This window comes from Diceros bicornis, chromosome 38 (assembly GCF_020826845.1).
Source record: "Diceros bicornis minor isolate mBicDic1 chromosome 38, mDicBic1.mat.cur, whole genome shotgun sequence".
Lineage (NCBI taxonomy): Eukaryota > Metazoa > Chordata > Mammalia > Perissodactyla > Rhinocerotidae > Diceros > Diceros bicornis.
In genome coordinates, this window is record NC_080777.1 from 29,959,981 (window position 1) to 29,987,949 (window position 27,969).

Below are 27,969 nucleotides of genomic sequence, written 5' to 3' on the forward strand. Positions count from 1 at the left end.
TTCCTTTTCATTCTTTTTGTTTGAGGCTTTGCAGTAGGTGAGAGATGGCGCTTACTTTCCCATGCACGGAAGACTCACCAGAGCAGTGAGGGTCTTTCTCTCTGGCGCTGACCTTTGCCCCCACGCACAATGTGGTATTCAGCTGCCCTGTTCTCCGGAGTGAAAACCTTCAGAGCCCTCAACAAAGATATTTCACTGCGAGTAAGCAGTCCATGAACTAAATGACTCAAGATAAGAAGGCCGTTAATTCTGAGATAAAGATGAAGGCTAGAGGTCTATAAAAATTACAGTGCCCACCACGGCCAGACCACGGATCTTGCCATAGTGGGGGCAACAATTTAAGACCTGGATTAAAGAGACAAGTAAACTTTCTATTCAATAGGATTTCTTAATGCTAGGATTTCTTTGGACACACCTGCCCAGGGTTCCTTGGTAGAACTGATAAAGGAAGAGGAGAGCATCTTAGTGGGGGAGGAAGCTATTCAGAATGCACAAATCCAGAGGGCCTCTTGGGAGCACTTCTTTTGAAATCCTTAATGAGTACTCTCATTCAAGGGTTTCAGCCCATTTATGGGCTGGTGGGCAAGAAAGAAAACTTCGTAAATAACCTGTGGTCCCAGCTGTCAGCTTAGACAAAGTGCTAAGGAGGTAGTGGATTAGAATGTTGCGTTTTTTTCCCCTTTGTGATCTCTAGAAATGTAGGACTGGGCCGGCCCGGTGGTGCAAGCGGTAAAGTGCACGCGCTCCGCTGCAGCGGCCCCGGGTTCGCCGGTTCAGATCCCCGGCGCGCACCGACGTACTGCTTGTCAAGCCATGCTGTGGCGGCGTCCCGTATAAGGTAGAGGAAGATGGGCGTAGATGTTAGCCCAGGGCCGTCTTCCTCAGGAAAAAGAGGAGGATTGGCAGATGTTAGCTCAGGGCCCATCTTCCTCACAAAAAATAAAATAAAATAGAAATGTAGGACTTAGACTGAGGAACAAGCCTTTGGGTGTTTAATTGTAAGGTTGGTTGAGGAGAGGGAGACAGAGAGGCGAGGTAGGGAAAAGTCATGGTTTGGTTTACACAGAAAAATCGTTTCCAAGGACTGCGTTCAGAAAGCTTGTCTGCCAGTTGTGCGAGGACATCCAGATTTCCGTGGTGTGAGGACACGGTTCTTTTACTGCATCCACCTCACAGTGGTAACTTGCAAATTTTTCCCCTGTGAAGCTTTATTTTTGGAGGCCACTGTAATTTACATGTTGGGACCTATTATTAACTGCTAGTTTTATGCTGTTATTGGAAATCTTTACATTAGGAAAGAATGTATGGGTTGTTTTTTGGGGGGAAGGGAGGCTCAAATTAAAGGTTACCTTGTATAGTATCTCAGATCTGTCTGGGATCTGAGAATGGAATAGAAATCCACATCCCTCCAAGCAAAGAAAGTTGTGTTGGTCGCCCATAACTCTCTTCCCAGATGAAGAGCATTCGTGAGTTCTGAGAAGTGGCCATTTCAAGGGACAAGATGATAATGGAATGACTTCTAAAATTGTCTATTTAGGAGCCACTGTGGTATAAGCACTGCAGCCCGCCCTGGAGGACAGACATGATGGGCCCCGGTAGGAAGTACATAGCATATTTCATAAGTGGAAAAAGCAGAAGCAATTGTGCTGTATTAAATTTCAGCCCGTAATTGGGTAATTCGAGAAGCCTCCTATTTAATTAAATTCCATGATCCAGTGTAGGACGGTGAAATTTGGTGACCTTACGTTTGACTACTGTCTGGGGTTGGACAGGGGTTAAAGTTGGTGTAAGAACACATCTTTCAAATGTCCTTATTAGAGAAAGAGATTGGGATAATGTTTCATGTCAGTGATGCTTCTCCAATGATTCCTGCAAAATGATAGTGCTCAGCTCAAATGCTGTGTGTCTTGCATTGGCCAGGATAAGTGTTTTCCAGAGAAGTGACAAGGCTTCAGCTTCTCCAGGAGCTCTCATTGTGAAAGGTCAAAAGATTTTGCACAGACACGACTTCACAGCATATTCTGCTTCCATCTTGCTGCTGCTGCTGCTGCTGCTTTCTTTTTTTGCTGAGGAAGAGTGGCCCTGAGCGAACATCTGTGCCAGTCTTCCTCTATTTTGTATGTAGGTCACTGCCACAGTACGGCTGCTGATGAGTGGTGTAGGTCCACGCCCAGGAACTGAACCCCAGCCACCAAAGCAGAGCACATTGAACTTAACCACTACACCATGGGGCCGGACCCCCGTCTTGCATTTTTAAGCTGTTCTGGGCCAACTCTGCATAGGAGGGCTTCCCAGAAATGTATTGGGGCTACATAAAGTGTTGGCCTCTGGTGGGATTATTGTTGTTAAACTAAAGGTGAAGCTAATAAGATCCTTGTGTGACCCTACAGGAACCCAAGCTGACGCTATTAAACTCTTTGCCAAAAGTAGGTGTATGGCCAATCTGATGGCCGATGATTGCCCCAGGAAGAGGAAAGTGAAGGAAAGCTAGAACCAGGAACTCCCAGTGGGATAAAATTGATTTGAAAACATTTAGCAATTGTTGTTTTTCCATATTGGCCTTCTTTCCTGTCACAGACCCTAGTAGGGTTCTCAACCATGTCCATTCTGGGGAAAATATTTTAACATGACCCCTTGATTCGTTCAGTCAACAAGTGCTTATTGAGAATCTACTTTGTGCCAGGCCCTTCCATCCAGCCTCTCTTACCCTGTCCAGGAAGAGGCTTTGCCATCATCTTTGCCAGGGACAGTGGGCAGAATGAGAAGAGCAGTAAGTCAAGGGCCATACACAATGAGAGGCCAAGTTTAAGGGGTAGGCAGAGGAAGAGGAAGGAGTCTGGATAAGGGGGACAGGAAGAGAATGCTGTCACTGACGCTGACAAAGGGAAGAATTTCAAGGAGTGACTGACACTGTTAAATGCAATTGAGAGGCTGTAAAGATAGGACTAGGAGGTCCTAATTGAATTTAGCAGTGTACAAATCCTTCGTAACCCTTGCCAGAGAGATGTCAGTGAAGCAGTGGGGATGGAAGCCAAGTTCCAGAGAGCAGAGGAGGAAGTGAGAGGTGAGGTGGAGACGAGTGTAGGTGGTTGAAAGGACAGGCGGGAGCCTACAGATGAGGTGAGTCCTTTCCACGCAGCTCCTGAGTGATGAGGCACCAGGATCAGACTGGAGATGACCGTCTCCCGCTGTGTCTGCTTTTACCTTTTTAATCCTCTCATCTGTGGTAGAAAGTTACATTTTGTGTTATTTGTACCACAGGATACAAGTTTATTTTGTCGCATTATATTAACTTCAATTCTGACACCAATTCTGATGTGTGGGTTTTTCCCCCCACCAAGCAATTCTCCAGCATTAGCTGGGTGTCCTACAGTTCAACTCAATTCTGACACTGTCTATCTGGAGATAGCGTCAGATCCCACAGGTTAAGGGCTCAGTCCTACAAGACTGCCCGCCCCCCACTTCAGACACCAATTGTAAGTCCAGTTGTCCCTTGATCTTCAGACCAATTGGCAATAGCTTGGAGGTTCCCATGACCCCCTCCTTGGGTTCGATCAGTGTGCTGAAGCGGGTCACAAAACTCAGGGAAACATTTACTTACTAGATTACCAGTTTATTATAAAAGGTTATAACTCAGGGGCCGCCAGATGGAAGAGATGCAAGGGCCAAGTACGTGGGAAGGAGCGCAGAGCTCCTGTGCGCCACTCTCAGTACCTCCACGTGTTCGTCAGCTTGGAAGCTCCCTGAACCCCATCCTTTTGGGTTTTATGGGGGCTTCATTACATAGTCCTGACTGACTAAATCACTGGCTATTGGCAATTGATTCAACCTCCAGCCCCTCTCCTCCCCGGAGGTCGGGAGTGGGACTGAAAGTTCCAACCCTCTAACCACAAGGTTGGTTTTTCTGGCAACCAGCCCCATTCTTAGGTCCCATCTAAAAGTCACCTCATTAACATAACAAAAGAAACTTTCATCTCTTCCTATGCTTATAAAATTCCTAGGGTTATAGGAACTTTGTGCCAGAAACTGGGACTAAGACCAAATATATATATTTCTTACTATAAATCCAATATCACAAACTTAACCAGTTTGTTAAATGGGGAAATAATCCATTTCATTCAACATGTATAATGGGGTCTCAAAATTATCAATAAAACCCATATGAATAATTTGTTTCAGACAGTGGAATTTTATCAAAATGTTAAAGAAAATGTAGTATCAGGTATAATGTAAAAAAAAAGAAAAAATGCCAGTCAGGAACAGAGGAATAACTTTAGATACATTGAGATAAAACTTTAAAGAAACTAGTGTCTTTAAACATCAGTAATAAGAATTCAAAGTCCAGGCAACTTGTTACTTAATACCTTGCCTAAATATTGCCCAGTTGACATTTTGCACACAGCACATTTCAACTGTTTCAGCAACACTAGAAAGAATTGACAAAAAAAAAAATCCTCTTATCTCAGTAAAATAAAAATTAAATCTTTTGCATGAAAATACTTTTAAAAAACTTAAGATGGAGGGAGGATATACTTATTTTTAGCTTAACTTAGTTTTTATGGTTATTTTGAAGGGGCAGTAACGATTGGCTGTCCACATTGGTACAGAGTAGGAACTACTCTGCACTGGTGGCCAGATGCAGGCTGAGAAATTATTTGAATTCTTAGTTTGATTTTCTTTGGAAACTATAACACAAGAATCAGGGTGGTGTGGATTGGGAGATTTGGCCACTAATGTCCTAGACTATATGTGGGGAAGTACCTAGAAGGTGAAATCATTGAAGGGTGCTCACTCCTGATGCCTGAAATGGGGGAGAGGGTCCTAGAAATGAAGTTTTTGTTTTTTTAATTATGGAGCGTGGGCAGAATAGCTCCAGCATGAAAAAGTAGCCTCTTAAGAGTTCAGAGTTGCCTCTAAGAGTTAAAATGTCCCAAGGAACAGACTGAAAATGAAGGAGAAAATGTACAAATGTAGGTATAACGCAGAGCCTACTTAAAAGTATTTAAATCTTCAGTTTTCATGTGTTTTTACAGAGTTTATCTAGATTATAGCACTGTAATCATACTTTCAGGCATTTAAAAAGCCTAGTTCTCTGAATACGTCATACTTCCTTATTAATTCTGAACCAAGACCATTTTATCAACTCTTCGTATTGTTTCATATCTCTTCAAGATGTCCACACAGGGGCCAAGAAGTGTCTCAAGGGCCTCTACATTTGAAAACTCAACATTTGACCTCTGGCTGATGATGTCCTGGGTTGCCACTGACTGGGGCAGACTCCAGCAAACATTGTCCTTTATAATGCCTCAGGATCCCCACTTCCTTGCTGCTTTGTTTTCCAGTCAGTATTTTGCCTTCACCTATCTGAATATGTAAAAATTCTCTGCATTTTCACTCTGAAGAAAAATTCCTTCTCCACACTAATAGGTTTCTCTTCCAACACATCCAACGTTTTTTAAACTTCATCCTTCCCCAGGGATCTGAAAAGGGGCACAGAACTAATGAGAAATTCTTTTCTTTTTTTCTTTTCTACTTTGGCTATCTTTGTGATTGATCAGAAAATGATTCTCTCGCACCAAAGACGTCCTTCTGTGGTCACAGTGCTAGGGCCCGTCTGGTGTAAGAGTATGTGAAGGCAACCAACGCAACACTCCTGGTTCTCACCACTGCCACGTTATAATGTTCTGTTATCAGCGACAGAAAAGCAATCCCTGTTATTTTGCTGTTCAACAACTTGCCCCTGGGGCTTGACTTTAATGTCCTGCCCTCCACTGAATATCTGAAAAAGCAGCTCCTCCTCAGGATCTCTAAAGGGAAAGCGTCCCTAGAGGCTTCCTTCCATTTCTGTATTTGATCATCTGTCTTGGGACAGAGCCCACACAGCGCTGTGGTTCATACCATATACTATCTTCAGCACTGTCATCAAATGACGTTCCCCCAAATCAGCTGACCTGGGACATCTGCCATTAACTTGGGACACGATTTTGAATTCATTGTCATCCGGTGAGGCACGAGAGAGGAACATTTGCTCCTGAACTTGAGATGTCCAGTGCTTACGGGTCTGTGGTTTTCAGCAAGATTAGGGGACAAGCTCTTATGCGTTGGGGAAGGGGGTGTCTCTGGAGTTCCTTATGCTCAGTCTAGCCCATGGCCCTACTCCATCCCTGTCTCCTTTTAGCACAGACCAACCCACCCACATGTGGCCGCGCCATTTATAAGCCTCCGGACTTGCGCCACTAAGATCAGCACCGGCAGGAGAACCGCCGGAAAGAAACCAAACGGGCGGAAGGGTGGGACACAGGCTCAGCGCAGAAGACCAATCGGCAGTCGTCCCGGAGGTTGATAGACAAGCGGAGAGGAGGCCAGTGGGCGGGACTTCCTGCTGGGGCGGAAGTGAGCAGAAGCCCCTATCCTGAAGCTTTTGCCCCCACAGCTTTGGGGAGCCACGGCATAGGACTCCGACCCTGAAGAGGCCCAGGCGCGAAGAGGAAGACAGAGGTGTCCGAAGAGGAGGCACCACCAGTGCTCTGGGCCAACCTGGTCGTAGCGTGTGAGGGTGTCATGAGGGGTCCTAGGGAAGACGCAGCCATGGTGGAGGCCCTGGGTTGCCCCCATGTGTAGGGGCACCCTTGTGGCCTCCCTTCCCCTCGGGACCACAGGGTGCCCTGCCCGAGCCAGATGTCCCCATGTAGTGGCCCCTCTAAGAGGGAGTGGTGTTTGGATTCTTACTGGTGGGTTACAAAGACTCCCTTTGCAAAGCAATGCCCAGAAGATTGGACTTAATATTCAAGGGTCCTGGAGCAGTTTTCCTAGAGGGGAAAGTACTGGGATGAGGCTTTCCGAAAAAAGCGACCACTTGCGGAATGCTAAGTCAGTTCAGTTATCACCAGCTGCTCTCAGCCTGTGTTGCTGGTACCTTGGCATCAGCTAGTTTTACCCATTCCACTGCAGGCTTGTGACCGTGGAGATTTTATTTGGTGGTGTTCGTGTTAAATGAGTGCACTAATTTGCCTTTGCAAACTGTAGGAACCAGTCTGAGCAAATAGGAAAGGTTTTTGTCAAGGTAGGCTGTCTTACATTCTTCTTTTGCTAAAGCCCTTCCTGGAGTTAGCTAGGAGCATGTCACTCCTTCAGGCAAGTTCTCTTTTGGTTTGCAGGCTTTTTGAGGTCTAGGAACTAACCCTGTTTCTTTTTCATGATTCTCAATCCCAAACCTCAGTAACTTTATTTTTTTTTATGCTGCTTTTTTATATTTATTTATTTTCCTAAATCCTTCTTTTTTTCTTTTTTTTTTAAATTTTTTGTTTATTGCAGTAACATTGGTTTATAACATTGTATAAATTTCAGGTGTACATCCTTATACTTCTATTTCTGCACAGATTACATCATGTTCACCACCCAAATACTAACTACAACCCATCAACACACACTTGTGTTGAATTATCCCTTTGCGCCCTCCTCCCTCCCCCCTCCCTCCCCCCTTCCCCTCTGGTAACCACCAATCCAATCTCTGTCTCTATGTGTTTGTTTGTTGTTGTTATTATCTACTACTTAATGAAGGAAATCATACGGTATTTGACCTTCTCCCTCTGACTTATTTCACTTTGCATAATACCCTCAATGTCCATCCATGTTGTCACAAATGGCTGGATTTCATCATTTCTTATGGCTGAGAAGTATTCCATTGTGTGTATATACCACATCTTCTTTATCCATTCGTCCCTTGATGGACACTTAGGTTGCTTCCAAGTCTTGGCTATTGTGAATAACGCTGCAGTGAACACAGGGGTGCATGTAGCTTTACGCATTGGTGTTTTCAAGTTCTTTGGGTAAATACCCAGCAGTGGAATAGCTGGATCATATGGTAGTTCTATCCTCGATTTTTTGAGGAATCTCCGTACTGTTTTACACAGTGGCTGCACCAGTTTGCACTCCCACCGGCACTGTGTGAGAGTTCCCTTCTCTCCACATCCTCTCCAACACATGTTGTTTCCTGTCTTGTTAATTATAGCCATTCTGACGGGCGTGAGGTAATGTCTCATTGTAGTTTTGATTTGCATTTCCCTGATAGTTAATGATTTTGAATATCTTTTCATGTGTCTGTTGGCCATCTGTATATCTTCTTTGGAGAAATGTCTGTTCAGGTCTTTTGCCCATTTTTTAATTGGGTTGTTAGTTATTTTGTTGTTGAGATGCATGAGTTCTTTATATATATTTTGGAGATTAACCCTTTATCCAATGTTTGGTTTGCAAATATCTTCTCCCAATTGTTAGGTTGTGTTTTCGTTTTGTTGATGGTTTCCTTTGCTGTGCAGAAGCTTTTTAGTTTGATGTAGTCCCATTTGTTTATTTTTTCTATTGTTTCTCTTGCCCGGTCAGACATGGTGCTTGAAAATATGTTGCTAAGACTGATGTCAAAGAGCATACCGCCTATGTTTTCTTCTAGAAGTTTCATAGTTTCAGGTCTTACATTCAAGTCTTGAATCCATTTGGAGTTAATTTTTGTGTATGGTGTAAGGTAAGGGTCTACTTTCATTTTTTTGCATGTGGCTGTCCAGTTTTCCCAACACCATTTGTTGAAGAGACTTTCTTTTCTCCATTGTATGTTCTTGGCTCCTTTGTCGAAGATTAGCTGCCCATAGATGTGTGGGTTTATTTCTGGGCTTTCGATTCTATTCCATTGATCTGTGTGTCTGTTTTTGTGCCAGTACCATGCTGTTTTTATTACTATAGCTTTGTAGTATATTTTGAAATCAGGGAGTGTGATACCTCCAGCTTTGTTCTTTTTTCTCAGGATTCCTTTAGCTATTCGGGGTCTTCCAAACCTCAGTAACTAATGAGGTGCGGTGTAAAAGTGATGGAGCAGACACACATGAAATTTGACCTGGAGACCACCTTTTTGTGCAAAGAGACCCTCGAGATACATAAGTGATCCTGGCCTTCCAGTGGAACACCATTTGGAAAGCTGCCAAATAATGCAGTGCAGCAGTAATGCCCAGTGGTTCCCTAGTGAGCTGAGTAAATGCCTAATTTAGTTTGGCTATTCTGTGACCACCGCAACTTCAGTTCTCTCTCTCATGATGGGAGTATTTATAGTATGTGTGGTGGTTAAAAACAGGGTCTTTAGAGTCAGAACAGATCTTGATATTAAACTGACTCTGGTTCTTAACTAGCTGTGGGACCTTGGGCGTGTAACTTTACCTGTCTTAAGTTTCAGCTGTCTTACAGGAAAAAGGGAAGTAATATCTAACTCAGGGTTAATATGAAGATTAAATGAGGTTGTACGTGTATGTAAAAGTGGCCGGCAAAGTGCTTGGCATACATATTTAAATACTGGACATACGGCAACTATTGTTTTAATAGTGATTTGGTGATGTTCACAAAGAAAAATAAGATTAGAATATGTGCGTGGATCAGCATCTCCACTAGAAAATAATGTAAAACGTGTGCCCTTTTGACAAAAGCAGGTGCCATGGGTCAGTATAACAGGCAGCATATTAAAGCTGCCTTTTAACAGTGGGTATTTCAGAAACACTGTTTGGATTTTCACAGTGCATTATGTAGCAGAAAAGTGGAGAAACTGCTGTGATTTGATGCAAGCTTATAGGCAGATGACAAACGAATGAGTGAGCTGGATAAGTGCATTGACTCCACAGACTGAGGGGACCATTACCCAGGTGTCAGCATTTCTGATGTTGGATGGCGTGATGCAGAGATCCTGACTATTCGTGACTCTCATTTGGTTCTTCTCAGGTTCCTAAGTTATTCAGGGTTGTCTTCCAGAAAGCCACGAGTCTCTAGTAACACTGCAGATGTTCCTCTGGTTAAGTGCAGGACGTTGCTGCGTGTTTGTGCAGCAACGTTGAGGTATGTTGGTTGTGTTTGACTGGGTGGGTAGAAGGAATAGCTAACGTTGAGTCAGATCCCAGCCGCCTGCTGATGAAGTGAACAGCAGCTTTCCACAAAGCAGCCTCAGACCTCAGACTTTTACGTGGATGGCTTTGCTACAACGAAAACCTTCACTGTTGAATCCACACAGGCTAAGAAATATTCAGTTATGAAGTTATCAGCTTGTACTCCTACCCTTGTGGCCACTGCTCTCGTATATAATTGATATTTTTAGTTTGGAATTAAAGTGAGGATGGGACGTAAATAGAAGTTGCAGAAGTCACGGGAATGAAGAAATCTAGCCAAAGTCACTGAGGTCGGAACCTCAAAGTGATCCAGGTAGGCTGTAGTAAAAGTTTCTATAACCTGGAAAACAGCCTCATCTTTTATCTTCTGTATGACTCTCCAACCAGCCTGGGATATGATTTTCGTTTGTATTTAGTGAAGGGACAACAGCTGTTTTTGTGTGACCCTGCATTTGACTTGTAGTAGAGTGACCATCTTCATCCAAGATTGTTCACGGAATTCTTCCTGAGGGATCCCAAGAGGGTGTGAATTCCTGAGAGGGGTGGTTGTGTTCTGCTGTGGATTGGTTTCTCGGTATTATTTTTGAAGTGGAAAACAAATTGAGTGGTTTCGGTGAACCCATGGATTGGGATGGCGTTCCCTTTGTGTGCATTACTGAGTGTCACACTGTCACATACCTTGTGTTTATCCTGAGTGGATCCTCCTTGGTGCTTAAGTCTCTAGATCTAAAGAGGCCCTCGGGTCTCTCACCAGTGTGCCACCATGTGTTCAGTATGATAGCGTGTGAGCAGGCAGACACGAGGAACAAGAGTCCAGTACTTTTCTCTTTAGGTTTTAGGATTTAGAATTTTTGTTTGTTGTGTTTTGCTGGCTTTTCTTTTTCTGTTTTTTTTCTTTTTTGGCTGAGGAAGATTTGCCCTGAGCTACCATCTGTTACCAGTCTTCTTCTATTTTGTATATGGGTTGCCGCCACAGCATGGCTGACAGGTGGTGTAGGTCCACTCCTGGGATCCAAACCTGTGATTCCCGGGCCGCCGAAGCAGAGTGCACGAACTCAACCACCAAGCCATGGGGCCAGCCCCTGGCTTTCCTTTTTCTTTGGTAGATGAAATGTGAGCAGCATTAGGGAGGCCACAGGCAGAAAGCTTGGGTGGCACATTCACCTTCTAGTTAGAGTCTGGATTTTTGACTGAACAAGCAGGCTCAGGGAAGAGAAAAAATATGATCTCCTCTGTTTATGTGAAAACACTAGAGCAGAAGTTGGAAAGTGGACTTTTTATTTAATACGGTAAAAGAGAGAAAAGGTGGTGATGGAAGTCCCGGGATTTCAGGGTGAGAAGGTAGAATGTGGTAGAGAGAAGTCAGGACAGGAGTGATGTGTCCAGAGGGAGTGCCTGGCAGTTCACTTGGTTCGTGGTGGGAGCCTCCTTCCACAAGAGAGAGCAGCCTGCAGGCAAGAGGTGTTCATTGCCAGCTCAGTGTTTCACACCAGCTGTCTTGGCCTGAGTCTCCTGGACCTGACAGAAGATGCCTGAAGGTGCACAGATTCTTTAGCCTGGTAGTCTGACTTTAGGGCCCTTTTTCCTCTTGCTGCTCACGTTGAGCTAACGGTGGTTTGAGATCTGAAGATGAGCATAACAGAAACACAGGACATATGCCGTCTATGACCTCTTCCAACCCGTCTGTGTAGCAGGATTTGTGTTTCTAACTGAAAAAGCCTTTTGCTTCTGTCAACCCTGCATAAATCATTCTAGAAGCTACAAGCATGTTTGAATCTCATCCTACTTTGGGGCACCGCCTGACCCCGTTGGAGGATTCGCAGTAAGGTGCGAGCAATGCTGGTGCTTCTTTTTTAGTCTCCACAGCCTCCTCCCTCCTCCTTCCCCCACCCTTTTTTCTCCTGGGTCAAAACTGAGCGAGTCATATTGCTAGTAGGAAATCTTGTTTTGACTCGAAAACCAAGCGGGTTGGATCAGAAAGGCCTTCAAAGGGGATAAGAGTGGATGGAGGGCCTTCTTGGTCCAGAGTTGCATTTTGGTCCAGGACTTGTTAGCTGAAGAATTACTGTTCCTTTTCCCTTTCTTTTTTAATTCGGTCTAGCCTGGCAGTTGGCAGACTTTGGCCTTCTGGGCCAAATCTGGTCTACCACCTGTTTTTTTCTGGCCCACAAAACTAAGAATAGTTTCACATTTTTAAGTGATTGGGGCAAAAAATTAGAAGAATAATAATATTTTGTGACACATGAAAATTATATGAAATTCAGATTTCATTAGACATAAATAAAGTTATTTTGGAACATAGCTGCGTTCACCTGTTTACGTCGTGTCTGTGCTGCTGTCCTGCTACAGCATAGAGTTGTGGCGTTGTGGCGGAGGCCGTGTGACCCTCAGAGCCTAATAGTCACTGTTGGGGCCTATACAGAAGGAGTGTGCCGCCCTGCTCTAGGCATTTAACCTGAAACTTTCCTACTTCTCAGAGTATTGTCAGTTGTCTCTTAATTCCTTATTGGTTTAAAGGAAATGCAGAAATGCAAACACTGTTGTGTCACTTCCTTTTAGTTTCCAGGGATTTTGGAATGAAGCGCCGTGGGAAGGATATGAGTGAGAAGGGGAGGAAGCAGGAAGTATCTCATGACATTTTATTTGATTTTTTTTGTTTATTTTTTTTTGTTGTGTGAGGAAGATTACCCCTGAACTAATATCCATGCCAATCCTCCTCTTTTTGCTGAGGAAGACTGGCCCTGGGCTAACATCTGTGCTCATCTTTCTCCGCTTTATATGGGACGCCGCCACAGCATGGCCTAACGAGCGGTGCATCAGTGCGTGCCCAGGATCCGAACCCGGGCCGCCAGCAGTGGAGCATAAGCCCTTAACCGCTATGCCACGGGGCTGGGCCCTCACGACATTTTAAATATCATTTTCATCCCTTCCCAAAAATCTATAAAAATGGGACTTCTCTGTTGGTTTTAGAAAGAGAAGGAAATGCTGGTTCCCAACAGTACCCTATTGGCTGTTCTTAGAGCCCCCTTCAGGCCCTCTCTGATAAAAGCATGGAAACTCAAATTAAGATCACTTTTATTAATTGGCACCTTAATTTTGTGACTTTTTAGTTTTTATCAAGATACTTTTTTGCCCAAGTTAAGAATCAAAATTATTTTCCCTCATGTTCAACTTTCCAAGCATTTTGGTTCGTAGGTGCTGAATTACCTGTTCAGACTTGGGGAAACTGAGGCTAAGACAAGTAGACAGATTCACCTCTCATAGCAAGAGCAGTGGGGAGAGATGTGCACACACAATATTCCAGAGCCTGCTCCGGAGGCTGCCTGTATCCTCTGAAGGCGAGTTTGAGGGCCTCCCTGAGAGTGTTCCCCTTTTCTTGAGAGATTCACGGTTATCTTTTACTTCGTGAAGGGTTTAAATTGCCTCATTTGGAAAAAGAGAGGAAGGTGCCCTGTTTTTCCATTGCTCCCCCGTGAAAGAAGCAGAGGAGGGAAAGGCTTGGGGCAGGCAGAAAGGGAACTCTCCGATGCTGGAGAGAACTCAACGAGCTGTGGCCAGCCGAGTCAGCGTTCCTCACCCGCAGTTGGTCCCAATTAGGGAGACTCCCGTCAACCAGCTCAGCTTTCCGCTCATTTTTTCTTTGCTCTGGCCCTGCCAGCTGACGTGGCAAAGCTTTAACCCACACCTCAGGACCAGCCTCTCCTGTCTCCCCTTGTATTCTGCCTTCTCTGTCTCTCACCCAGCCCCTGCAGTTACCCCTCCCACATTAAGATCCCAGTGAGAGACATTGCCGCCGCGAGTCCGGCTGCATCCATCTCGTTCCTCAGAGTGCTCTGTGAGCTGCTGGCAGGCTGAATAATCATGCATGGTGTCATTATAGGAGCACACACAGAAGCTGATTTCATCATAAAAGAGGGCATTTCTCCCGGGTTGTTTTGCTCCAAGTCAAAGCGCCGGTGGTAATGCCTTCTACTTGGCTTGCGTCCTTGATTTCTCGGTCCACAGCTTCTACGGAGCCCAGCTGATGGATCTGTGTATTTTATTTCAGTGGTAATGACCTATGGTATCATGATCAAAAACCTCAGGTTAGTAAGTCTCTGAATTGAGAACTAGCTGGAATCGTGGAGGTGGTCAGTGTCCATTGGAGCCTAGTGGGGGTGTTGATGTGTAGACGAAGACTAAGCTAATTGTCATCACTTAATACTTATATTAGGGGCTGGCCCCGTGGCGTAGCAGTTGAGTGCGCGTGCTCTGCTGCTGGCGGCCCGGGTTCGGATCCAGGGCACGCACAGACGCACCACTTGTCAGGCCATGCTGTGGCAGCATCCCATATCAAGTGGAGGAAGATGGGCATGGATGTTAGCCCAGGGCCAGTCTTCCTCAGCAAAAAAAGAGGAGGATTGGCATGGATGTTAGCTCAGGGCTGTTCTTCCTCACAAAATAAAAAATAAAAAAAATTAAAAAAACATAGTTATATTAGTCTGCTCGGACTGCTTTAACAAAATACCAAAGGTTGGGGGGCTTAAACAACAGACATTTATCTTCTCACAGTTCTGGAGGCTGGAATTCCAAGATCAAGGTGCCATTGGGGTTGGTTTCTGGTGAGACCTCTCTTCCTGGCTTATGTAGACAGCTGCTTCTCTCTGTGTCCTCACATGGCCTTTCCTCTGTGTGCAAAGAGAGAAAGAGCTCACTGGTGTCTCTTCTTATAAGGCCACCAATCCTATCAGATAAAGACCCCACCCTCATGACCTCATTTAACCTTTAATTACCTCCCTAAAGTCTCTATCTCCAAATATAGTCTTTGGGGGTTACGGGTTCAACATAAGGATTTTGGGGGACACAATTCAGTTCATAACAATGGTCTAAGTTGAAGAAACTCTTAACCTTCAGGCAAAGAGTAAACGCCAGAATCAAGAAGGCAGTGCTTGAAGCAGGGTGTTATGAGGCAAGATGATAATTTTTAAAAAATTTTTTCTGGGTCATAGACATTTAAGAATCTGAAAGTATGATCAGAGACCAGAAAATTGCACATGTGCACAAAATTCTGTACATAGCTGCAAGGTCATCCAGTTCTCCAGACCAAGTCAGTACTCCATGCTCATTGGCTAATTCTCTCTGAAAACGTTGTTTCGCCACTGATGAGATGACATCTGTACAGATTCAGGCACAGGATGCGAAACAAAAACTCACGGCTTTATTCTGACTGGGGTTCTGCCCAGGACGGGGCCTGTGATCCTGCAACTGCTAAAAAAACTTCGACTTTGTAGGAAAGGAGAGTAAGTGAAAATGGACATGCTGATTGGGGTTAGAACTTCAGCAGGGAAGAGTTAGTTGAGCTCACACTGGGACCAAAGGGACAGGAGTTTTCTCTCTTTTCTCTTGCATCCAGCATCATCAGAAGTAACAGTAGAAGTCCTCCCTCAGTGGGTCCATCATGGTGACCTTTCCTCTTCTTGGTGGTAAAGCAGCCCTGTGTTTATTTACACTTACCCCTTTCTAGATGCCACAAGATCTCTGGCAGTCACTGTAGAAATCAAGGAAAAAGGCAACCGTGGAAATCTTTGATTTCAGAATTTTACAGAATGATCAAGGTACAGTAGGGCATTGAGGCCTAATTTTCTTGGCTTTTACTTCAGCTGGGTTTGAGCTCCAGGAAATATTTTCAAAATTTGTGGTATTAATCTTTATAATCTTCCCAGTTTGGTCTGAGTAAGAATTAATCACCTAGATGTTGCAACAGATACCCTAAAATGATAGGCTCCAAAGTTGAGGTGACTGTTTTCTCTGACTTTTCAATTGTGCAGGTAGTGCTGTGTAACCAGTCTGTAGGAATTAAATCTGAATTTTTGGGGTCCCCAGCCCATAGTCATGCACACAATTAGCCTCCACATTTGAGAGTTGAGCAAAATTAATCAGATAGATCTGTGATTCAAACTGGAGTTTAGGAAGTGTCTTTAACAAGTTACTGAAACCGTCAGTTTTCTTATGGATGGGATGGGAGTATGCGCTCACTGCTGAAATATCAAGGGGACAAATGAATGTTCCTAATTGTACCTGGCCTCGAACCTCGTCCAGACTCTGGTCACTTTGTTCCTTAGAGTCACTTGTTTTTTGTTTTTGTGAGGAAGATTGGCCCTGAGCTAACATCCATTGCCCATCTTCCACTTTTTGCTGAGGAAGATTGGCCCTGAGCTAACACCTGTGCCCGTCTTCCTCTATTTTGTGTACATGAGATGTCGCCACAGCATGGCTTGATGAGCGGTGCATAGGTCTGTGCCTGGGATCCGAACCCACGAACCCCGGGCCACCAAAGCAGAGTGTGCGAACTTAACCACCACGCCACTGGACTGGCCCCTAGAGTCTCTTCTTATTGATGATCTTTACCCTCTTAAGACTTGGGAAACCCTTAGCTCAAAAAATTTACATTGGCTTCTTCTCTGCTCCATCCCCTCTTCCTGTAAATCTCTCACTCTGTGCCATTCTTCGTTTCCTCCCACTGCCTGGCTCTGTCAGCCAGAGTGGGCTAGCTTGCTGTGGTCTCTGCCAACCACAATAATGAGGCAGGCCTGTGCTGCCCTCATCCTGGAGGGCTCCGAGGCCATGTGGGGGTGGGGAGCAGGAGAGCTTCTTGACTTTGAGAACTTTGGTTGGTTTTTCTACATGGCCTTGATTCATTTTCAAAACTGAACATCACAAAATTGCCCAGTTTCACTCTGACTCTTCTATTATCTTTTTTTTTTAAATCACTTATCTTCTTTAACCTCTTGAATGCTCTCTGAGGATTGTGGCTAATAATTCAATGTATGTACCCAACAGTTCTACCACATTTGATGCCATCAAGAGAAGAGTAAGCTGAAGTTTAACTGTAAACCATAGCTTTTTCTGGACCAACTGTATCTACTGTAGCAGCTAATGAACTCCAGCTCTTCAGAGCTGACAATTTCATTGACCAAAAGTTTCCTGTTTAGGACAGTGCTTTCCAGTAGAAATGTGATGCAAGCCACATATGTAATTTTAAATTTTCTGGTTGACGCATTTTTAAAAAGTAAAACAGATGAAATTAATTACAATAGCATGTTTTATTTAACCCAATATATCTAACATATTACCATTTTAAAATCAAACATAAAATTATTAATAAGATAATACATTCTTTTTGCATACTAACTTCTTGAAATCTGGTACCAAATCTTTGAAATCACACTGCACATCTCAATTTGGACTAGCCACATTTCAAGTACTCAGTAACCACATATGGCTAGTGGCTACCATGTTACATAGATCTAGGAGATTACCACCTTATTAACAAAGGAGAGCAAGTGAGTCCACTTGCTGTAGGGACCAGTGATGGGACATCGCTGACTAATTCTCTCATTAGGATCCCACATCTCCATGGCTGGCTGAAGGACCTTTGGGGAAACCTGGGCTGGCTATCAATTGGGTGGCTTACCTCTAAGAATGGGCCTGAGGAAAGTATAAAAGATGAACGAAGAATGGGATATCTTTGGAACTTTGGGTTGAGAAGAGTCCAGAACACAATCGCTTGCTCAGATGTACCAAACTAGGCCTGGTCAGGACGGGTTGTCATTTCTGTTATTTGACTGAGATTTCAGAACTTAGTTTCCTCCTATGAAGAGTTTAGAACCCACTACCACACTTTTGTAGCAAATGAGTGCTGAAGCATAGGACAAACATGAAAATAAACATATTTGATGTTGAACCATATGAAAGTGCCCACGTTTAACCATTTTTTACCTACAAAATTGGCAATTTCATGAGGTTTGACCTATTGAATTTCATCATAGATGGCAAGAGTATTCTTGAGGTAGTCAGCAGGGAAAGCTATGTCTTAACTGTAAGCTGGTGTTATTCCAAGGAAGTTGTGGAAATTTTCAAAACTAGCACAAGTATCAGGAATGTATTCTGATCCCTGGAAATGTGCTCTTTGAAGTCAGCCTGGTCCCTTTCCAGCCATAAACTTAGCCTCCCCAAGAGGACAGATTAATTTTGAGTCTCTTTATGTATTTAATTCTAATTCGGGCTGACCCTAGACCAAGCTTTATGTACTCTTTTCTCTGTTCCCTTGAAGTACTAAGAGTAATTTGAGTTTTAGGGACAGATGTCATGATATACCCCTGGCTACAGAACCATCCAATGACAAAATTATCTGCAGCACTGGCATTAGCAAAATGTTCCTTCTATTGTGATCCACAGACTTTCCGGCCCGCAGGGGACCTAGAGCCAGGCTCATCCTGTTTGCTGGCCTCCCACCCATCTTGGCTGTCAGGTTGCTCTGGGCCTCGGGGTCTTGTGCACACGTTGTCTCACCAGTAGTCACTGTTGCCTATTTAGCTGCCTGACCTAGCCCACCACCCAACAACCCCACGAGTGAGACAATATCAGGTTGTGGCTATTGGTGACCTTTTCCCACTCCACCCCATTTGATGTTTGTATGTTTTCTAGAATACAGTCACCCTTGTTGGTACAGTGATGGGGACTGAGAAGCATCCCGAGTCTGACTCTGGCTTCTTTTTACGAGTAGTTTGGGCGTTCATTTCCCAGCAGTTGGGTACACTGTGTGGTCCAAGATGTTCCTGCTGTCTTGGAGCCTGTGTCCAGTTTAGATGGGAGGGATAGCTCTTCTCTTTCCTAGACAGGAGAGCAGGAAGTCCTAGGTCTCTCCTGGGGTTATAATATTAGGCTTCCAATTCCATCAGCTCTACCTGAGAGTAAAAATAATTCCAAAAGGAAAAAAATAAACTCCAGCTCTTATAACTAGCCTATTGCATTGCAGATTTTCTCCACTTGCAGAAGAGAAGTAAGGTTTCATGTGCAGAGCTCTTATCCATTAAGTGGTAAATAATTAGAGAAATTTGGTTATTGATTCACCAGACATATATATTCTGGACAAAAGGAGAACTGATTTAGTGTTCAAGTCTGACTTCTGGGAACCATGCTGTGCTAGAGAAACAATAAGGATTTTTTCCTATGCAGTCACGGTAGTCCACCCTTCCCACTTAGCTAGCCCACACCCTTGACCCTCTGGCTGCCTGCAGGCTCCTTTGGCCATTCCAGTTCTGTGGAATGGCTGGACCTGAAATGTGAGGAGCAGACTGTGTGAGAGAAGTCTGGGAGGGGCAACCGGTCCTAGCCAAGAGCTACGTGAGTGTTGGTGCTTTTCCCAGAGGGGAGGAGTGTTCCCTGCCCTGTGCATTGCCGCGTGTCTGCACAGACACAAACAGAGCAGTGTTCAGTTGAGCTGGCCTCCTCACAGTCCTTCTCTTCATCCTACGGAGGAGATGGGGTGTACCAGAGTGTCCCTTAGACTATGGTGTCAATGCTAGGAAGTGGGGAAAGGAACAAGAGGAGGAGTCAGTTGCCATTCTTAAAGCCCTAGTTGGAGGGTTTGATAAATTAGCGCTCAAGGGGCTGATTTATTGAAAGGAATCGTTTAGTGTCACAATACACTGTCATTCCCACCTTAACAATAAGAATAAGCCAGATAAGTAACAAACATGACTTAGAAAAGAAAAAAATATGTATCTAAGGATGCAAAGTATTCTGATTGAACTAAATTCCAGAAAGGGATGAGCCCTTCCTCGGAGAGAGAGAATGTGTGGCTGCTCACGCCCCAGGGGCATGGCAGGAGGAGGAGTAACCTACCGTAGATGAGGATGTGGAGAAAATGGCTGAACTTCATACAGACTTCTGAAGCCTGCGTGTGAACTGGCTGTAAGGAGACTCAATCACAGAGCAAATATGTACCCATCCACTCCTAATTCTTCCCCATGAGGCCTTCGCTGAATACACACAGTGGCAGCGAGCTGACTGCTGAGGGCAGGGCATCCACCCCATGTGCACAGGGCATTCATTGGGTACCCAGCAGCAGCACAGTACAGAGAAATCTGAGAGCAGAGCAGGAGGGTAGAGAAAGACCCCTCCAAAGCACAAGGGCCCTTCACTGAGTGCATGGAAGTGGCCCACCAAGAGCAAAGAGAACTCCAGAGCAGCCCAAAAAGCTGGCATCTGGGCCATAAAGCATAGAGAGAGACCCCTGAGTCTCACTATGGTCAGATCCCAAGCCCTACTGGAAGGACAGTATTGATTCTGCCCTCAAAACATCTGAAACCAGTGGTGAACTGATTTTGACCACAGTGAAAACAAAGCCCAAACCTAGCTCCACTACAGATTAGACTGACTCAGCTCTCAACCCCAGCAAACTGACAGAGGAAGGGGCATGTCCTTTTTTAGGTATACACGTTGCCATTCATCTACACACAACATCTGGCATATAATAAAAAGTTGTAAGACTCATGAGGAAAAGGAAAATATAACTGAGAAAAAAATAGTCAATAGAAGCAGACCATCAGATGACTCAGATGTTAGAATTAGCAGACAAGGATTGTAAAATAATTTTTGTAAATATTTAATTATCTAATAGAAAAGGTGGATTACATTCTTGAACAGATGGCAAATTTAAGCAGAGAACTGGAAGTTCTGAAAAGAGAATGTTTATAAACTCTCACTGAAGCAAGGATTATTTGGAAACAAACTACTAGTCATTCTTGGAGAACAGATAAGTAGCAGTTCCAGAATTGTAACCCCTTCCCTGAGTTTATGCATTCCCACTTTCACATAAGCCAGAGATTCAAGTCTGCACGTGTGTACAAGCCCACTGTGTACGAGATATTGTATGAGGGGTACAAAGATGCGTGAGACTCTCAGATCCCCTCCTCTACTACTCTTAGAGAGGCAACTTCCCTCACCCTCCTCAACAGAAGACTGGAGACTCTGGAGAGAATAAAACAAGGGGGTCCCTAAGCTAGTGGACTCCTGGCACAAGTAAGGGCATATATTTTGAACCAAAAACAAGGAGTGTTAAGTGAAACTTTGCATATTGAGTGTTGAAACCCCCAGGCCCCTTCCCCAACTCAACTCTCGGAACAATGGTCTTATATCCCCTAGACAGGAGCTTGAAAGATTCATCTCTAGGAAATCTGACCAGCCCAAGAGAAAAAACTTAAATGAACCAGTCCAATCACATCTCTCTGTACTGAAGCCGTAGTTAACAAGTCCTACCTACGTACACACAGCTTCCAAATAACTTAGAATGAGTGTCCCAGTCTTAACATAGGAGTAAGCGGCCAAGGATCATGAGATGTCTGAGAAGGTCTATAACCTGAAAGTCTGACCAATTCAAACAGAAAAAAGTGTCTTAGAACCAGAAACTATGCAGAGGTTGTAAACCTGCCCCTCCAAATGAAGGAGTGAATGAATGAGTGTCTCTCAGAGTTAAGAGAAGAGATTGCGTCCTTGAAAGAAAAAATAATGTGCTTTTTTTTTTAAGTACTCTTTGAAATTAAAAATACAATAGCAGGGGCTGGCCCCGTGGCTTAGCGGTTAAGTGCGCGCGCTCCGCTGCTGGCGGCCCGGGTTTGCATCCCGGGCGTGCACCAACACACTGCTTCTCCGGCCACGCTGGGGCCGCGTCCCACATACAGCAACTGGATGGATGTGCAACTGTGACATACAACTATCTACTAGGGCTTTGGGGGGAAAAAATAAATAAATAAAATCTTTTTTAAAAAAAAAATATATATATATATAATAGCAGAAAAGAGAATGTTAATGGAGGCAATAGAAGATAAAATTGAGGCCACTACCCAAAAAGTAGAGTTAGAAATATATATATAGTGCTGGAGAGTAAGAAAATCAGAGTAGCAGCCTCAAAATCTATCATCTGAATAACAGACATTTTAAAAGAGAGAACTGAAAAATGGAGAGGAGAAAATCATCAAAGAAATAATTCAAGAAAATTTCCCAGAACTGAAGGGCATGAGCTTCCAGATGAAAAAGGCCCAGCAGGAAGGTACCCCACTGATTGGGTCAAGATCAGCCCCACCAAGTACATCATTAATGCTATTTCAGAACACCACGGAAGATGCTAAAAGTTTCCAGAAAGGAAACAAAGAAACAGGTCACATACTAAGGACAAGGAACCAAGACGGCAACAACAGAGGCTAGACAATGGAGCAATGCCTTTACATTCCGAAAAGAGGTTATTTTCAGCTTAGGATTCTGTGCCTAGCCAAAATCTCACATATACAAATAGCATAAAGACATTTTGTAATATGTCAGATCTTCTAAAGTTTGCTTTCCAAGCATCCTTTTCCAGAAACCTACTGGAAGAGATGCTTACTTACAACAAGGGAGTAAACCAGAAAGGGATACTGAGGCTCCATTTAAGAGCCAGGTAAAGAGGACTTCCCAGAGGATGAGGTGTGGTCCCGTAATGTCAGCAATACAGCAGATCCAGAGGGCAGACAGCTAGAAGACGAGGAGATGTACAGGGATGTTCTTGAAGGAAGCACAAGAAACTGTTGACAATGCTTACCTTAGAAGTAAAAGGGGGAGGGCAACGAGGGGCATTTTTCTTTTTTCCCTTCATATTTTTATATAATGTTTGGGTCTTGACTATAGCACTTATTATTTTTCTAGATTTTTTAGAAAAAGAAAGAAAATATGCTCCCTCCAGTGGAGCATCTCCAGTGGGGATGCTTAACCCTTAGATAATGACAACAGAATTTTCCTTTTGTTCAGAACCTGCAAAGGAGTTTTGCTAGGAAATCTTTAATCCTCTCGCCAACCTTCCCTGGTCATTTTAGGTTTATACTTTCTTACTTTAGGAGAAGAGTCTGGACCTGAACTCTCTCTGAGAAGATAAACTCCCCTCTCGTGTTTGAGTCTCAGGCTTTCCATAAACACTGGGCAAAGGAAGGGTTTCTTTGGACTGGTGGACTGCAGCAGAGCTTCTCTTTTTGCAAGCGCCCTTCCCTAAGAGTTTCCTCTGCTCCAAGACCTTGCTCACCAATAACTCATCTTGGAAGGAAGGTTCAGTGCTCCAGGCTCCTCTGTCTTTGACCTAAGAAAACACACTGGGAGTGGTCTGTTTGCTTGCCAGAGATCTTATCTTGACCCAGAAGAGCTGATGGGATCGTAAAACCAGAATCAATCTTTCCTCCTCAGTGTTCTTTCTCTACAGAATGGGGGTGTGATATCTTAGTCCAGGACGAATGTCAGATTTACTCTGTCACAAGTGTGGGGGGAAGGGGTTGATTTCTCATTTGATAATGGCTGTATTTCACAGGAATACAGTTGAAACCACTCTGTAGGGTGTTCTAATCCCCGTGCTCTCTCTGCTCTTTCTCAGTGTGTTTGGATTCATCACTACAGAGAACCAAGCCAGATATCCAAACCACCCACTTTCCTATTCCCTGCACACAAATTAGAGGGAGGCCAGCTGAAATCCAAGCCAAGCACTTAGATGACTTGTCTGTCTGACTTTAGTTCCATGATATGGAACTCAAAATAAATCAAAAAGGAAAATTGTTCAGATAGCAGCTAATTCACAAAAAACATCTACAGCCTCTAAGTCTTTGCTCACACGCAAAGCTGCTAAACAAACCTCCTTTGAACACAGACTCAAGGATTTAGAGATTAATTCCTGCAGGACGGACAGATGCTCATGCGCTGCAGTCTTACTGAAGTTCTGTGTTCAGTTTTGGGCTCTAAAACTTGAGTGAAATCTGAAGAACTTTTTAGGGCCCAGCAGTAAGTAATAGAAACAGTGAACGACTTGGAAAATGGAACCTTTGAAGAAAGGTTGTAGGAGACAGAATTCGAGCTTAGAAAATAATGTGAGATCAAAAGCAACTTGTGAATAGCAAACAAGGATGGAACAAAAGGAAACTGGTATAGATGTAGAGGAGGCTATTTAGTTTAGGTGTTAAGAATAAACTTTCTGACTGGAGACTTGTTAAACACAAAATGAACAGCCAATGGAATGTGGTAGAGTGCAAGCTATGAAGAGGAGGAGGCTGTGCTAAGTTCACTTAGTATAAAGATGTTCAGATACAGATGTTTAACAACAGTCTCTCCCAGATTCCACAACTCTGATATTGCAAGCGATTGACAGAAAAGTAAGACCATTCAGCACAAATTTTGCACTTCTCCTAGACCACAGCACCTTAAGTGGGGTCATTTACCAGCAAAGCAGTACAGGCTGTTTAGAAGCAGAATCCCAAGACGGGGTGAACTATATAAACAGGGAGCAATGAGGAATGACAGGTTTAAGGGGTTCTAGAAAAGATAAATCTCTTTCTGGCCCTTGTTATTAGGTATGGAAAAATTTAGAAAAAGGGAGGGAAAGTACCTGGAGACACATCGGAAAATGAACAAAGATGGTAATTATAAGAATGGAGGCCCTTACAGGGAGAGAAAATTGGTTTGTTTAGTTAGATCGATCCAAGAGTTGCCTTGTCTTTAGGATATACCTTTCTGCTAAAGAGATATAACATCTTCCTTTGCCAGATAAAGACAGAGTCTCTCCCTTTTATAAAAGACACTCACCAAATGACAAGGAAGTTTAAGCCACGCTTTGAGTTACTCTACTGGTTAGACCCAGGACTAACCCCTAAGCTTTTGTCCAATCTGTATACTGGAATACAGCCATTCTTCCATCAATACGAAAAATTTATTTCTTGCTTTGGCTTCTGTTTTAACTGCTCACCTTGATCTCTCTTGTCCTGTAGCTGGGATGAGAGCAGCTCCATCAGCAGTGGGCTCAGTGATGCCTCAGACAACCTCAGCTCGGAAGAGTTCAATGCCAGCTCCTCACTCAACTCCCTCCCGACCACTCCCACTGCCTCTCGCAGGAACTCTACAATAGTGGTACGTGAGCTCGCAAACACCTAGGCTACCATCTCAGGAAGAACCACAGGGCAGACTGGCCATGTGCAGGTTTGCACATATACTCCCCTAGTCCATGGGATTGGTTCCCACGTGCCTTTGGCCGAGTCCTTTTAGAGCTGGCAAAAAGAAACCTGAAGCCACCAAGCAGTCACCCAAGACATTGGCTGTTGTCATAGTGAGTAGTGCCTGTATTTAGTGTCCACCCCAATTTGGAGTGACACACGTAAGAGCTGTTCCAACTGGAGAAGACAAAGAAACCCGAAGACATGTATGATGCCTTCCCTCTGCACCTAGAGGGCAGGTAGAAACCCTGGGTTGACTTAATACTCTAGGAAGATCAGGGCCACCCAGCAACCAAAATAAATCCTCTCAGCCTGCCATTTTCCTGTCCCCAAATGAGTGACTCACTCTGCTTTTTCTCTTCTGCTCTTCAGCTACGCACAGACTCAGAGAAGCGCTCGCTGGCAGAAAGTGGGCTGAGCTGGTTTAGTGAATCGGAGGAGAAGGCCCCCAAAAAGCTGGAGTACGACAGTGGTAGCCTGAAGATGGAACCTGGGACTTCCAAGTGGCGGAGAGAGCGGCCTGAGAGCTGTGAGGATTCATCCAAGGTTGGAGAACTGAAGAAGCCCCTCAGCCTGGGACAGCCTGGTTCCCTGAAGAAGGGCAAGACCCCGCCAGTGGCTGTCACTTCCCCCATCACTCACACGGCCCAGAGTGCCCTTAAAGTTGCAGGTGAGCCTGGAATGAACAAAAGGACAGGGGCAAAGGGATAGCAGAAGGGACAACCGTCACTGCTCTTGACAGCCATCACCCCCTCGAATGGTAGCAGACCTTTGCCTGGTGCTCCAATGTGTCTTATCTGGTCTTCACAACAGTCCTGTGAGTTAGGAAGGACGGGCATTACAAATGTGGAATAAAACCTCAAAGAGTTTAAGAGGCTGGGCCAAGATCACACTGCTAACAAGCAATAGAGGAGGGAGTATGTTGTGTTCACAGGCTAGTTTGACCTGCCTTCAAACACTTCCCAATGGGCTTTTTCTTTCCTCTCCCAAGATGTTTGGTTGGTGTACTTATCTTCACAGGGTGCTTGCTTTACATCCCAGGGGGAGTCCTAAGAAACCGATCAATCAGAATTGTATTGCTCCCCAAGTCGTCCCTTTGTGGAACTTTCCACCCTAATCGACATTCGCCTCTGATCTCTAATCCCCAGGAGATGGTGCCATACTCTAGGCCATTTGCTTCCCTCCATTTTTTCCTCCCTTGACCGCTTGTCAGATGCACTTCTTAGTAATTTTTGTGGTTGCCTCAGCCACTTTAACCAAAATGGAATATCCTACTCTGAGAGCAGAAAACAACAAAATAGAAAACAAACAAAAATCCCTAGGCCACTCCTCCACAGTGTCTCCTTCCCTCTGGCAAGAAATTTCACCTGCTGACCCATCGTTAGGCCCCTGAAACTCTAGAACATGTTGACAGTGTTCCCCTCTCCCGTGGAGGGGGAGAAGGATTTGCCGGGGTACAGCTGGTTTCAGCTTCTCTTCACTCCATCCTGCCCTCTTGCAGGCAAACCTGAAGGCAAAGCCACGGACAAGAGCAAGCTCGCAGTGAAGAACCCCGGGCTGCAGCGCTCCTCCTCTGACGCTGGCCGGGACCGCCTGAGTGACGCCAAGAAGCCTCCCTCGGGCATCGCTCGCCCCTCCACTTCAGGATCTTTCGGCTACAAGAAACCTCCTCCTGCCACAGGCACGGCCACAGTCATGCAGACGGGTGGCTCGGCCACTCTCAGCAAGATCCAGAAGTCCTCGGGCATCCCTGTCAAGCCCGTGAACGGACGCAAAACGAGCCTCGATGTGTCCAACAGTGCAGAGCCCGGGTTCCTGGCTCCCGGAGCCCGTTCCAACATCCAGTACCGCAGCCTGCCCCGGCCGGCCAAGTCCAGTTCCATGAGCGTGACGGGCGGGCGGGGCGGCCCTCGCCCTGTCAGCAGCAGCATCGACCCCAGCCTCCTCAGCACCAAGCAGGGAGCCCTGACACCCTCCAGACTCAAGGAGCCTTCCAAGGTGGCCAGTGCGCGGACTGCTCCAGCCCCTGTCAACCAGACAGATCGGGAAAAGGAGAAGGCCAAAGCCAAGGCAGTGGCCCTGGACTCAGATAACCTCTCCCTGAAGAGCGTTGGCTCCCCAGAGAGCACTCCTAAGAGCCAAGCCAGCCACCCCCCAGCCACCAAGTTGGCGGAGCTGCCACCAACCCCTCTCAGGTACCCAAAGTGGGTGGCTTCCTCCCCATCTGTCTGCCCTGACTCCCTTCACATGTCCCTGCACTCCTTAGACCAGTGAGGCGTGGCCTGTCTGCTGCCTCTGGGCCTTTGCCTGGGCTGGCCCTTCCACTCCCCTATAGGCCAAGTTCCTTCTTCTTTCAAAACTGTCTTCCAAATTCACCTCGTTTGTACTAGTCCCTGATCAACCCTTAATTGTCCTCGGCACTTGTACGGGTGGTTTTACTGTTTGTTTATACACATCCGTGTGTGTATATACACCCCGCCGTGTCTCCCATATGCGTCTGCCAGCCCCCTTCTAACACTGAAGGTGCCCCTAGGTCAGGCGTTGGATTTCCCTCCGTGTATTTCACAGCAGCCTCGGCTTAAGCCTCGTACTTAGCAAACAGCCAGAAAGCAAGGAACCTGGACTAGAGTTCTCTCAGATCCACCTGCTTCTTGCTTCTCTACCTCCGTTATTCTAAATATTTTGTTTTCTCTTCATTTCTCTCAGGGCCACAGCTAAGAGCTTTGTCAAGCCACCCTCACTAGCCAATCTAGACAAGGTCAACTCCAACAGTCTGGATCTGCCATCGTCCGGTGACACCCATGCTTCGAAGGTCCCGGATCCGCATGCTGCAGGCTCAGGAACCGGGGGCCCTCTCCCTTCTTGCTTCACCCCCAGTCCAGCACCCATTCTCAACATTAACTCAGCCAGCTTCTCCCAGGGCCTGGAGCTGATGAGTGGTTTCAGCGTCCCCAAAGAGACCCGCATGTACCCCAAACTCTCAGGCCTGCACAGGAGCATGGAGTCCCTCCAGATGCCAATGAGCCTGCCCAGTGCCTTCCCCAGCAGCACCCCAATCCCCACCCCAGCCGCTCCCCCTGCTGCACCCGCAGAGGAAGAGACAGAAGAGCTGACCTGGAGCGGGAGCCCCAGAACTGGGCAACTGGACAGGTGGGTGGATGGAGAGAGACCCTCTGGCTGTTGCTAACACTGTCCTGTGTTTGATTGCCGCTTCATGACTTCCCAGATTTTTTCAGGTA

General features: G+C 45.3%; 1 protein-coding gene across 7 annotated transcripts in view; it reads left to right on the forward strand.

Annotated features, from left to right (window-relative positions):
- The window catches only part of NAV1 (neuron navigator 1), a 235,722-nt gene that overhangs the window by 176,591 nt on the left and 31,162 nt on the right, over window positions 1-27,969 (forward strand). For all 7 annotated transcript variants that reach the window (XM_058533784.1, XM_058533785.1, XM_058533786.1 and 4 more), the window contains 4 exons: window positions 24,509-24,647; window positions 25,103-25,400; window positions 26,232-26,925; window positions 27,437-27,880. In XM_058533784.1, the coding sequence (XP_058389767.1) occupies window positions 24,509-24,647; window positions 25,103-25,400; window positions 26,232-26,925; window positions 27,437-27,880 (1,575 nt within the window). The remainder of the gene's footprint in view (window positions 1-24,508; window positions 24,648-25,102; window positions 25,401-26,231; window positions 26,926-27,436; window positions 27,881-27,969) is intronic.